General features: G+C 37.5%; 1 protein-coding gene across 1 annotated transcript in view; it reads right to left on the bottom strand.

The window, feature by feature from the left end:
* LOC128643973 (SH3 domain-containing protein 19-like) overlaps positions 1–14,222 on the bottom strand; it is a 67,445-nt gene that overhangs the window by 22,410 nt on the left and 30,813 nt on the right. The window contains 2 exon segments of the mRNA XM_053696739.1: positions 7,593–7,687; positions 11,441–11,627. Of these exon segments, the coding sequence (XP_053552714.1) occupies positions 7,593–7,687; positions 11,441–11,627 (282 nt within the window).

Here is a 14,222-nt window from a genome sequence, read left to right as displayed (position 1 = left end):
CACCTATGTTGGAGAAAGGGTGTTTAACCCTTTGAGTGCTAATGACGGCTCTGAGCCGTCACAGAGTTTCCCACTCTGGTGCTAATGACGGCTCAGAGCCGTCACTAGCACTCTCCCACCTTGAAGGAGATCTGGGGGCTCCCACCCGTTCCTACCCCAGCGATCGTGCCTGTAGAGTGACCGGCATCGCCGGGGCTTCCCATTTTGCGTGGTGATGTCACTCGCAATAACATGATGACGTCACCGCGCAACTTTATTTATACTTAATGTTAAGTATAGGAGCAGGGTGCATGCTGCTTAGAAGCCTGTATCTCAGGCATTTAAGCAGCTACAGACCCCCAAGACCCACCATTGGAAAGGTAACCTTTCCAACAGTGAAAGTCTTGGGGGTTTGAGAAAAAAAATAATAAAAAAAAAAATTAAAATAATCTTAGCACCCAGGTGGGAAAGTGCTTAGCACTCAAAAGGGTTAAAGCAATAGCAAAGGGCCAGTTTATTTGTATTAGGAGAAATTGTACAGAACATGAGACCAACTTAAATCAGACAGATGAGTTGACCAATCAGTTGAAAGAGGGGGGTTACCCCAATAGTGTAGTAAAAGGGACAAGGAAGGTTGTAGATGAAATTGTAAAAGAAGAAATACTCTGTGATAGTTAACACATTAATCAAGAACAAAATGGAGTAAATTTTGTAACCCAATATAGTGATCAATACCATTAGGTATTCAGGATTATAAGAAAACAACTCCACCGATTGGCAGCTAGATGAAACAGTTAGGATAGGTTGCAGGTTTTCGTATAGGAGAGGGAGGACTTAAGCTAACATTCAAGCTACACAGTTTTTGGTTGCGCTAAAAGGGAGTGTATAGATGTGGAAACTTCACGTGCATAGCATGTAAATATATCTCCTTAGGTAATGGGAATGTAAGTTCAAAGAGAGGTGAAAATTTCGAGCATAAATGAATGCATGAATTGTCATACCACATTTGTGGTCTATTTATTGACATGTGCAGAGTGCAAGGTCCAATACGTGGGCCTTACCAAAAGAGAGATAAGGTCCCGTATCAATCTAGTACCCTAACACCACCACTGATTAAAAAGATTCCAAGGAGTTGGAGATGGACTATAATAGAGAGAGTAATGGCTCCCCTAGGGGTGGAAATAGGGAAACAAACCTGGCCAAAAGGAAAGTTTATGGGATATTCAGATTAGTACCATGACCCCATATGGTTTAAATTCTGAGTATAATCTAATCAGCTTTTGGGAGTGAGACTGATAATAGGAGAAGTTGAGTTTAGATTGACTGTATTGTCTACTGTGAGATAAATTAGGCAGGGGTCTATAGATTTGGATGGAGTGTTCCACTAACTGCTACTTTTGGATATGTGAATATTCTACATTTATAATATTTTATAACTTTTTTTACCTGGAATTTAATGGGATGAGGACCCTATATGGGCTCTTGATAAACAAAGTATGTAAGGCAAATTTCACAGATGGTTAATGCACACAACATATGTATATTTAGGAATAATAGGAAGTTTAACATGTAAAAGGAAGGGTAAAAAGTGTAAGAATAAGATGATGAAAGCCAATAGGACTAATGAATAGTTCCTCTTAGCTGGGAGTAAAAAAGGTTAATGTCCACAGCACTGAATTTTGCTTTTCTCTTTTTCTTAACCCCTTAATGACAACTGACGTACCAGGTACGTCATGCATTAACAACCAGTTAATGACAATAGACGTACCTGGTACGTCAGTTGTCTAAGAGAGTGCTGGAAGCGTTCGCAATCGCTTCCAGCAGCTCTCAGGGTATTGCAGTGATGCCTCCATATGGAGGCATCCTGCAATACCTTTTCAGAAGACTCCGATGCAGAGAGAGCCACTCTGTGGCCCTCTCTGCACCGGTAGCGATGGTGCCGGTTCGTTGGTGGGTGGGAGCATATCAGGGAGGCGGGTGGGCGGCCCATCGCTACCCGGCATCCGGTTCCTGTAAGTGCTATGTGCACGCCGGGTGCCGGGAGCGTGCGGGGGCGCGCGTGCGCGCGATTAGCTGGCCACTGACACCAATGAGAAGGGAAGAGGGGGGAAAAAAAGAATTAAAAAAAAATAAATATATAAGGATCTGGGAGGGGGAGGGGGTTGGGGTATTGTGGGGGGCTGCTACACTACAGAAAACATTAAAAATTGCAAAAAAAACACTTGTTTTTGGGGCAAATTGGGTACTGGCAGACAGCTGCCAGTACCCAAGATGGCGGCAATTAGGTAGGGGAGAGGGTTAGAGAGCTGGGGGGGGGATCATGGAGGTTGGGGCTAAGGCAGGGGTCCATCACAGCTAAAACATTTTATTTTTTTTTATTAAAAAAAAGAAAAACTCCTTTTATTTAGTACTGGCAGACTTTCTGCCAGTACTTAAGATGGCGGGGACAATTGTGGGGTGGGGGAGGGAAGAGAACTGTTTGGGAGGGATCAGGGGGTGGGATGTGTCAGGTGGGAGGCTGATCTCTACCCTAAAGCTAAAATTAACCCTGCAAGCTCCCTACAACCTACCTAATTAACCCCTTCACTGCTGGGCATAATTTAAGTGTGGTGCGCAGCAGCATTTAGTGGCCTTCTAATTACCAAAAAGCAATGCCAAAGCCATATAAGTCTGCTATTTCTGAACAAAGGGGATCCCAAAGAAGCATTTACAACCATTTGTGCCTTAATTGCAGAAGCTGTTTGTAAATAATTTCAGTGGGAAACCTAAAGTTTGTGACAAAATTTGTGAAAAAGTGAACTTTTTTTTTTATTTGATGACATTTGGCGGTGAAATGGTGGCATGAAATATACCAAAATGGGCCTAGATCAATACTTTGGGTTGTCTTCTAAAAAAAAATATATACATGTCAAGGGATATTCAGGTATTCCTGACAGATATCAGGGTTCCAATGTAACTAGCGCTAATTTTGAAAAAAAGTTGTTTGGAAATAGCAAAGTGCTACTTGTATTTATGGCCCTATAACTTGCAAAAAAAGTAAAGAACATGTAAACATTGGGTATTTCTAAACTCAGGACAAAATTTAGAAACTATTTAGCATAGGTGTTTTTTGGTGATTGTAGATGTGTAACAGATTTTGGGGGTCAAAGTTAGAAAAAGTGTGTTTTTTTCAATTTTTTCCTCATATTTTATATTTTTTTTATAGGAAATTATAAGATATGATGAAAATAATGGTATCCTTAGAAAGTCCATTTAATGGCGAGAAAAACGGTATATAATATGTGTGGGTACAGTAAATGAGTAAGAGGGAAATTACAGCTAAACACAAACACCGCAGAAATGTAAAAATAGCCATTGTCATTAAAGGGCCATGATACCCACATTTTTTCTTTCATGATTTAGAAAGAGAATGCATTTTTAAACATCTTTCTAATTTACTTCTATTATCTAATTTGTTTTATTCTCTTGATATTCTTTGCTGAAAAGCATATCTAGATATGCTCAGTAGCTGCTGATTGGTTGCTGCACATAGAAGCCTCATGTGATTGGCTCACCCATGTGCATTGCTTTTTCTTCAAATAAGGATATCTAAAAAATGAAGCAAAATAAATAATAGAAGTAAATTGTAATGTTGTTTAAATTTGTATGTTCTATCTGAATCATGAAAGAAAGATTTTGGGTTTAGTGGCCCTTTAACCCCTTAATGACAAGTGACGTACCAGGTACGTCCTGCAAAAACTTGCAGTTAGTGACAATGGACGTACCTGGTACGTCACTTGTCTAAGAGAGTGCTGGAAGCGATCGCAATCGCTTCCAGCAGCTCTCAGGGTATTGCAGTGATGCCTCGATATTGAGGCATCCTGCAATACCCTTTAGAAAGCATCCGATGCAGAGAGAGCCACTCTGTGGCCCTCTCTGCACCGGTAGCGATGGTGCCGGTTCGTTGGTGGGTGGGAGCGCAACAGGGAGGCGGGTGGGCGGCCCATCGCTACCCGGCATCCGGCTCCTGTAAGTGCAATGTGCACGCCGGGTGCGTGCGGGGGCGCGCGTGCGCGCGCGCACGCGATTACCTACCCACACTGACACCAATGAGTGGGAAGAGGGGGGAAAAAGTAAATATATGAGGATCTGGGAGGGGGAGGGGGTTGGGGTATTGTGGGGGGCTGCTACACTACAGAAAAATTTAAACTATCAATAAAAGATTAAAAAAAAACACTTTTTTGGGGGGCAAATTGGGTACTGGCAGACAGCTGCCAGTACCCAAGATGGCGGCAATTAGGTAGGGGAGAGGGTTAGAGAGCTGGGGGGGGGGATCATGGAGGTTGGGGCTAAGGCAGGAGTCCATCACAGCTAAAACATTTTATTTTTTTTTATTAAAAAAAAGAAAAACTCCTTTTATTTAGTACTGGCAGACTTTCTGCCAGTACTTAAGATGGCGGGGACAATTGTGGGGTGGGGGAGGGAAGAGAACTGTTTGGGAGGGATCAGGGGGTGGGATGTGTCAGGTGGGAGGCTGATCTCTACCCTAAAGCTAAAATTAACCCTGCAAGCTCCCTACAAGCTACCTAATTTAACCCCTTAACTGCTGGGCATAATTTACGTGTGGTGCGCAGCAGCATTTAGCGGCCTTCTACTTACCAAAAAGCAACCCCAAAGCCATATAAGTCTGCTATTTCTGAACAAAGGGGATCCCAAAGAAGCATTTACAACCATTTGTGCCTTAATTGCAGAAGCTGTTTGTAAATAATTTCAGTGGGAAACCTAAAGTTTGTGACAAAATTTGTGAAAAAGTGAACTTTTTTTTTTATTTGATGACATTTGGCGGTGAAATGGTGGCATGAAATATACCAAAATGGGCCTAGATCAATACTTTGGGTTGTCTTCTAAAAAAAAATATATACATGTCAAGGGATATTCAGGTATTCCTGACAGATATCAGGGTTCCAATGTAACTAGCGCTAATTTTGAAAAAAAGTTGTTTGGAAATAGCAAAGTGCTACTTGTATTTATGGCCCTATAACTTGCAAAAAAAGTAAAGAACATGTAAACATTGGGTATTTCTAAACTCAGGACAAAATTTAGAAACTATTTAGCATAGGTGTTTTTTGGTGATTGTAGATGTGTAACAGATTTTGGGGGTCAAAGTTAGAAAAAGTGTGTTTTTTTCAATTTTTTCCTCATATTTTATATTTTTTTTATAGGAAATTATAAGATATGATGAAAATAATGGTATCCTTAGAAAGTCCATTTAATGGCGAGAAAAACGGTATATAATATGTGTGGGTACAGTAAATGAGTAAGAGGGAAATTACAGCTAAACACAAACACTGCAGAAATGTAAAAATAGCCATTGTCATTAAGGGTAAGAAAATTGAAAAATGGTCCGGTCATTAAGGGGTTAAGGGTAAGAAAATTGAAAAATGGTCCGGTCATTAAGGGGTTAAAGAGAAGAGCAAAATTCAGTGCTGTGGACATTACCCTTTTTTACTCTCTGTCATTAGGGGATTTGGCAGAGTCCCTGTCTTCATTTGCACTGACACTGTATAGCTGCTGTTTGGTGTTTGTTAAGGTTTGATTATCCTCTTAGCTGGGGTGAAAAATGGTTTATAATGTGGTGTCCTTTTCTACTCCCACCCTCCATCCCCATACCAGATTGGCTTTTCCGAATAAGAATAGTAATATTTATGAAAATAAATTTTAAGGATATGAAAAAAGGGACATATTAATAAAGTACTCTAGAAAAGTGCCCCCTTTATACATAAAAAGGGAGTAAACAAATTGAATTACATAGCTGTCTAGGACAGCCTAATGGCCACAGTTTAAGAGTATAATAATACCACCTTAAGAGTAGCTAGTAGGTGATTAGAGAATTATGTCATGTCATCACAGAATTTTAACCTATCATTAAGGATATAATGTTTTAAATAGCTATGAATGGAGAGTAGTACTATAGCTAGAGCATACAGCAGGAATACGTAAGCTATACTAATGGACAGAAGGACATTCTCTGTTTGTTGCACAGATTATGTGTTTATATGGAGATTCAATAAAAGCTATGGGGGGGTTATTACCTCCTAAGCAAAACCAGACTGAGAAGGGAACCAGTAACTATCTATACCAAATAAAGCAGAGGAACAGCGTCAATGTCATCAGCAAGGGTGCAAGGATTGCAGTTAAGAGGGTGGTTACAGGCAAGGCTGACACAAAGGATGGTTCAAACGTGTCATCGCTTGGAAGCAGTACAAGTAAGCGGGCAGTCTCATGAATGAGTAGCTACGGTTACAGAGTTTATGAGGTAAACCCTACTTTGTATATTGGGACATGGAAGACCTAGCAACCATATATCCAAAGGATGTGTCTCACCTGAAAGATGCCCCACAATCAGAGTCTCACTGGCAACTGACATATACACGTGAATACTATAGATAGAGAGTGGCCAAGAGGAAGGCTGGTGTGATCGCTGCTGTATCCCCAGGACATTTGCTTTATATAGTTAGAGCAAGGTGATTCTATGATTGGATGAATATTTTGGTTCTGTTACAGAGTCACCCCTTAAAGGGACATGAAACCCATATTTTTTCTTTCATGGTTTAGAAAGAGCATGCATTTTTAAACAACTTTCTAATTTACTTCTATTATCTAATTTGTTTTATTCTCTTGATATTCTTTGCTGAAAAGCATATCTAGATAGGCTCAGTAGCTGCTGATTGGTTCCTGCACATAGAAGCCTGGGGTGATTGGCTCACCCATGTGCATTGCTTTTTCTTCAACTAAGAATATCCAAAAAAAATGTAGCAAAATAAATAATAGAAGTAAATTGTAATGTTGTTTAAATTTGTATTCTCTATCTGAATAATTAAATAAAATTTTAGGGTTTAGTGTCCCTTTAATTTATAGATTAGAAAAGTTATGGACAGTGTGGAACAATCTAGCAAAAGTATGGGATTCTGTTCTTTTGAGCACTATAAATGGTCATTGAATATATTCCTACTCTAACCTGCAGCAAAAGGGTTAGCCAGCAACTCAAACTGTCAAACTTGTACAATTTAAATAACAACTATAAATAAATGTAATATGACTACCTGATGAGGGTCCAATAGGATAGAACATGCGTCTCTGCACTTACTTTGATTGGATGGCTATACATTTAAAACCAGGTCTATTAGTGAAGACTAGTTTCTATAATTTTGCATTGACAAAACATTTTGTCTATAGCTATTTCTCTTGCTTTCAATCCGCTAACTGATGCTGAGTTGTCTGCTATTGGCCATGAAAGCAGGGGGAGAGGTTCAGTTCTTCTATAAGGTTCTTACTACATAGCAAAGGATATTTGTTTCCAGGGTAGGGCTGGTTTTCCTAATGATGGCAGAGTGGAATTAACAGATCCCAGACAAAATGTATTATTTTTCAAAAAACGTAATTAATTAAAAGTTACATCACAATCATATTCATAGTTGGTGTTTTTCAGTGTGTGCCCCAAATCCCTTTTATAGTTTCTTCTCTTTTTTGTATTTGAACTATAAATAAGTGTTCTATGAATGATTGAAAGTTCCATCTACATTGCACATGCAAGACCAATCTGTCCAGTTAAGAGTAGGACATTGGCAGGATACCTTAAAAGAAAGTTCCTCCTCACTCTCTCCGCAGAATTCATACAGTGCTTGAGCCTTTCCTGGATTTCCTCCCTGAGTCTGCAGTGGCTTTGAGCCTGTGATAAAAATGTATTTGTCATATCAGTGAAGACACATATAGGATATTAAATGTAATAATATTTCAGTAACATATATCAAGTATTAATTGTGAGATAGTAAATATATCTCAATAGTTAATCATGCTGTCAGGCAAACTATCTTACAACTCATTGTAATCACATTACAATAAGTAAGAAAACACATAGGGGCCGATTTAACATAGCGAATCATGTCTGCTGCACGTCGATAAATGCAGACAGCATACACTGTCTGCATTTATGATTGCACAAGCATTTCTCGTGAAATGCTTGTGCAATACCGTCCCCTGCACATTCACCATTGGCTGCTAGCAGGGGTGTCAATCATCCCAATCGTATTTGATTGGGATGATTGCTGTCAGCTACCTCAGAGGTCTTAAGATCGCTGCTTCTTAACTCTTCTTTACCCACCAATCAGCAAGAGCTACCCAGGTGCTGAAACAAAAATGGGCTGGCTCCTAAGCTAAGCATTCCTGCTTTTTCAAATAAAGATACCAAGAGAACAAAGAAACATTGATAATAGGAGTAAATTAGAAAGTTGCTTAAAATTGCATGCTCTATCTGAATCATTAAAGAAACAAATTGGGTTTACTATCCCTTTAATAATGTAAAACATTAGCATGTCCTAAAAACCCCCATTCTCTTATGCAATAAAAAAAATATCCTTCCAGCTAAATTGTAAATAAAAAAAATATCTGAATATATGCATAACAAATTGTTCATAAATATCTTTAAAAAAAATATATAAAAAAAAAATAGCTTGGCACAAATGTATAGTCCTGTTCTTACACTACATGCATTTTGTGTAACAGCAAAAAAAGAGATCAATATCTAAATTAAAGCCACATTTGATCAATCTTCTCTTTGTCAACTAAGATGGAGATGGAGATATTTTTTAGAGGAATTTTCAGTGGTGTGCGCAAGCAGATCTAAGACGTTTATCCCAAAAAATAAGAACCTGATATCCTTACTTTCATCTGAAGTGAAAAGAACAACGTCAATTTGTTCTTTCACTTATCCAAGAGTCTTTTAAAGAGTTAGAGAAAAGTCTATTGTATATGTGCGGCCTACTGTTCTCCCTTTACATTATTTAGCAGTAAAGGACCATTAAATACAGTAGACTTGCATAAGCAACAAATGCATGATAAAAAGACAATGCAATCACTCTTAGTCTGAACTTCAAATGAGTAGTAGATTTTTTTTCTGACAAATTTCAGTTATGTCTATTTCCACTCCCCCTGTATCATGTGACAGCCACCAGCCAATCACAAATGCATATATGTATATTGTGTGCATTCTTGCACATGCTCAGTAGGAGCAGATAACTCAAAAAGTGTAAATATAAAGAGACTGCACATTTTGTTAATGGAAGTAAATTTAAAAGTTGTTTAATACTCCTGCTCTATCTGAATCATGAAAGTTTAATTTAGACTTGAGTGTCCCTTTAAAAGTCCATTATGGTCAAAAAATGACATGCTGTAATCAGTTAGCACATGCAATATTAAGACTTTCAATACTAGACTACTGTGTTTTAAAAAAAAAACCCCACAAAGGGGTAAAACACAGAAATGCCTCTCAAACCTGTAGAGCACTGCTGGTCCCAAGTGGAGAACACTGCTGATACCAAACAACAGGGCTAGTTCCATATTTGAGTCATGTAACTAGTGCTCTTGATTGGGCTTGAGTCTGCAGACAACATAATGTTAGTATGCAGTGCATTGTTTTGCAGTTATTATCAATTAAAGTCAATCAGTGACATATGAAGCAGGGTTAGCAGTTTGTTAGTACTCAATCATTGGAGATTCCCATAGGGCACTACCGTAGGTTACAAGGGAGGAGGAGGAGCCACAGTGGCGTGGAGTATCCTGGGCTATACGCCACATGGGGGTAACATGGAGTTTACAACAGAGGATAACCGCTGTGTGCAGAAGAATTTAGGAGTCCAGATAGAGGCATCCTCAGCAGTACCGTGAGTGTATCTTTGAGATTTATACTGTCTTACCGCTGTGTGAATATATTACTACTGTGGACTACTAAGAGGATATTTTCCTACATACACGGTTCTTGGTGCTAAATTAGGCAAAATTTATGTCACAAAAGCATTTACTGCAATAAAAGTCTATAGCTATTAAAATAGAGCACCCTTGATTGTTTTGCTTATAATGTCTGTTCTAGGTAGAATCATAGCAATGCCATAAATCTAACTGCTCATAAGAATTATCTTAGCAAAGGCTTAAATAACTATTTCTTATACAAAACCCGGTCATGGCCATCCAAAACTTCCAGACCTTTAGCACATTGAGGATGGATGGTCACAAGCAACCAAAAGAAGCTGAGCTGCTTGAAGCTTTGCGCCAGGTGTGGCTTTAAGTCACGTAACAGCAGGGCCGGGAATAAAAAGCAGCCCTGGAAAAGACCAGCCCTATTTTACGTTGACTCAGTATAATGCGTACACCCCATTTTTATCAAAGGGGATAATTGGGATACTGCATCCCTAAATATTTTAAATTAGAATTATATTATATTAGTTTGTATTTAAAAAAGTGCCAGATTGTGGCTATATAGGTACCCTACAACCCAATTGCATCCATTAATCACCCCTTTAAAAGGGACAGTGTAGTCAAAATTAAACTTTCATTATTCAGATAGGACATGCAATTTTTATCGACTTTCCAATTTACTTTTATCATCAAATTTGTTTTTTTCTCTTGGTATTCTTAGTTTAAACTAAACCTGGGTAGGCTCATATGCTAATTTCTAAGCCCCTAAGGGCTGCCTCGTATCACATGCTTTTTACATTTCTTTTCAACACAAAGAGACTGAAAGTACACATGGGCCATATAGATAACACTATTCAGGCACAAGGGGTTATTTAAGATTTAGCACAACACAATGCTAAATGCAAGACAATAGATAATAAATAGTCACAGTCGTGATCAGGGGGCTGGAAGAAGGTTCTTAGATACAAGAAAAAGGCACAGAGGTTTAAAGTGTATTATTATAACTGTGTTGGTTATGCAAAACTGGGGAGCGGGTAATAAAGGGATTATCTATCTTTTAAAACAATAAAAATTCTATTGTAGACTGTCCCTTTAAGTTGTAGCCCAACGGGAAATCTCCTGTTATCCTGGTAGGCCAATCCAGCCTTGCCTAACAGCAATGCGAAAGAGAGCATGGTGAAGAGCAAGCGTGCCTGAATCTTTCGCTTGCGAGCAAACTTTTTACTTTCACCGTGTAATATGAATGCAAGAATAGGAGCGCTATTGATTTAACTTGAGCATTTTTAGCGCTCAATAACGCTAATGTTTTTGCGCTCCACTTGTAATCTAGGCCTTAATGTTTAAAGATAGAAATTTGTTCTGCTGGGCTAAGCATTTTAAAAAGGTCAACAATTCTTTAAGCTTTGATGACTATCTAGAAACCATCTAAATATTAATACAATTTTACATGCGAGTAGTTTTTAAGAAGAATATATAACACAAAGCTAAAACCAATTATTCTGCTCTTACAAGGGGATTAGATATTTTATCCAATTAAATTATTTTTTATTTTAATTTTCTATAACAGTTTATTATAGTTTCTTTATGCAAAAGTAGTGATATCTAACTAACTGGAAAAAAGACTTAATTTCATGTCAAATGTCAACAAATGAGAACAAAAAATGGATGCACATTATATATATAATATTATATATATACACAACTATGTCATCATTTTATATATTACCCTTACCTGAACATAGATGTACAAAGGCAACTGGCAGAATCCCTTCCTTGCCATTCAATCGCCCTTTATACCATTCTTTGTCCAGCCTCTCTACTATGAGGATTTTATCTCCTTTTTTAAAGGACAGATCTTCTTCCGACTCTGCTGCAAAATCATAAAGAGCATCACACCATTCTCCCGATGATTCAATGTACTGTAAAAGCAAGAACATGACATATGAGAAACTATAAGCAAGTGGTTTGTTATGTAGTAAAACATTGTAGGTATTTTTTTATATCTTTTTTTTATTAAACACTCAAGTGTGCATAAAGAGGCAAAAACAAGACACATGGGGATACTTGCATACAATACTGATAGTCTGTAAAACTTGCTGAACCATACACAAAGGTTTTCGGAATAAGGGGGAATGACTATTTGTTCCACTTGAGTCAGTAGCTCATATTTTTGTTTTGAATAAAAAACAAAGTAAAACAAACAAATTAATAACTTGACTTATGTATACAGGACAGGAATTTGTTTGTGACTAAGAAAAACTGCAACAGAAAAGCAAGTATTTTCAGTTGTGACTGCTACTTTTGCTTGCTACGGAGTATGCTTGGGATATACATATCGGAAAATCACTGCCAATTTCTTTCACCAAACAAAAGCACCTACAAGACAATAAAATACGTATGTTTTCCGAATTTCATAAAGATCGTTTTTGCTAGTTCAGGTAGCTTTTTATGTTAAGTGACGTGGAAATGTAGGTTTTTGTCAACAGTGAATACATTTTCAGCATTTCCAGTTAATGAAGGGGTCTATAAAACTGCAACAACCACACAGTAACCATAATAACCTAAGCTATTCTTGTCTGGAGGTTTAACATATTTCAGTATGAGCAGTGATATATTCTATAGGAAACAAGCAATACGTTTTATACCATACTTCACTGTGATATATCCGGTATTAATACATTCTGTTGCTGTTTTCCATACCATTATAACTACACTATATATAACTACACTAGATATTCTATTTATTCCATATTAAAATATAAAAGGTCTTCACTGGTGTGCTCTATATTATGATTGGTTTCTCCTTAAACCATTAACAAACAAAAAATAATAAATATAATAAATTCTATATCCATATGCAAGGGTAATATTTACCAGGTGAAATATCTCCTTCTCTAAGCATGTGGACAGAACTGACCACTCCCCCCAATTGCCTGCTTATAGTAACCCCTCTTATACTTAACCTCCTATTCCTTGAGATGTCCAACCAAAAAGGTGGACAGACCAAGTAGGGGGCGGTCCACATAAGTATTTACTTCATAAATGGATGAAATAACAAAAACGTGTACCTTCAAAAGTTATGGAACCCTGAAGATAACCATTGTGATGTGATTCCAAGAGTTTAATTCAATATGTTTAGTAGACGCAGAATGTTGCAGCATCCAATTAGAAAAAGTCTAATTAGCATGTTTAGAAATATCCATATGCTGAAATCTCCTGATTTTAGCAACCATGCTGGTATATAATATAGTATACAGCTCCAAAAGGTGGCACACAGACTCACTATAAGCAAACGATCACCTAACAGGATCATTTATAGAGAATAGTAGAGAGGTGTAAGGAGCGCATAAGGCTAAGTGTGCAAACAATATGTATTTATTTCACACACTTAAAAACAACAAAATAGATTCAAATATACTAAAATGACAATATATACTCAATGATATTAGAGAGTATATCCAATGGTAAAAAAAAAAATAATTGAAAAAGTATGTCAAATGAAATAAACAGATAAAATAAAAAATCAGAGACCCATATCCACCAAAAATAAAGTGGAAAATAATTGAGTGGCTTAGTATCCAAAAAAGAATAAAAGTGCTGTCGAAAAAAATATAATAATGATATATAAAAGTGTCCAGAAAAAATGTAGTAGGAGTATCTGTCCAAAAGTAGGGTAGTAGGTGATCCAAAATGTAAAAAGAAGGAAGATAGAGTGATCCCAAACACGTTTTTAAGTACAAGTTGAAGTGATAGTGGATAAAGAATATTCCTTATGTGGATAAATCTCCCTGTTTTTGTGAAAATTATTGAAACGTAGAAAACCTGTTAAAATAAAAAACAGAAACAAAAATGGTCTTCATAAAGACCTTATTCAAGGCCGAAACACGTCAACCATTTTGACTACACAGCTCGAGTTTCCCTGATTAAGGGAAGATCCGGTAAGCCTACTACTTATTGGGCCAATCTCTCCCCTTTGGTATTGTACCATTTTTGTTTCTGTTTTTTATTTTTTAATGTCCCTTTAAGGTGCTCCTCAGGTGCTAAAAAAACCGAAGAGTCTGATGATTGAGACTTGATGCCATGAGATCTATCCTATGAAAAATATCATTATTCAATTGTAACTCTTTTTGAACAATTGAAGTTTGACTGAGAAAATTTTCCTCTCTATTCTGGATGCCTGGCAGATAAACTGCAAATAGATTATGAGCATAACTATGTGCCCAGGTGAAAATTGGATTGACATCCTTGAGCACTTTGCTGACTCCTTGTTCTACCCTAAAACTGAAGATAAGATCTGGCAGTTTGGTTGTCTGTCAGAATCTTTATAGCTTTTCCCTGCAGGATCTCCTGGAAGTTTATTTAAGGCTTAGAACATGGCTCTGATTTCAAGTAAATTGGGGGAAATTGCTGATCCCTGATGCGCCCAATTCCATGTACAAATTGATCTTGGCAAATGGCTCCCCATCTAGAGTTGCTGGAATCTTTCTGGATAATTATCCAATTTGGTTCTTAAA

Source organism: Bombina bombina, unplaced genomic scaffold (genome assembly GCF_027579735.1).
Source record: "Bombina bombina isolate aBomBom1 unplaced genomic scaffold, aBomBom1.pri scaffold_1019, whole genome shotgun sequence".
In the NCBI taxonomy this organism is placed as follows: Eukaryota; Metazoa; Chordata; class Amphibia; order Anura; family Bombinatoridae; genus Bombina; species Bombina bombina.
Note: the sequence above shows the minus strand (reverse complement) of the source record. Positions and strands in the feature narration are given on the sequence as shown.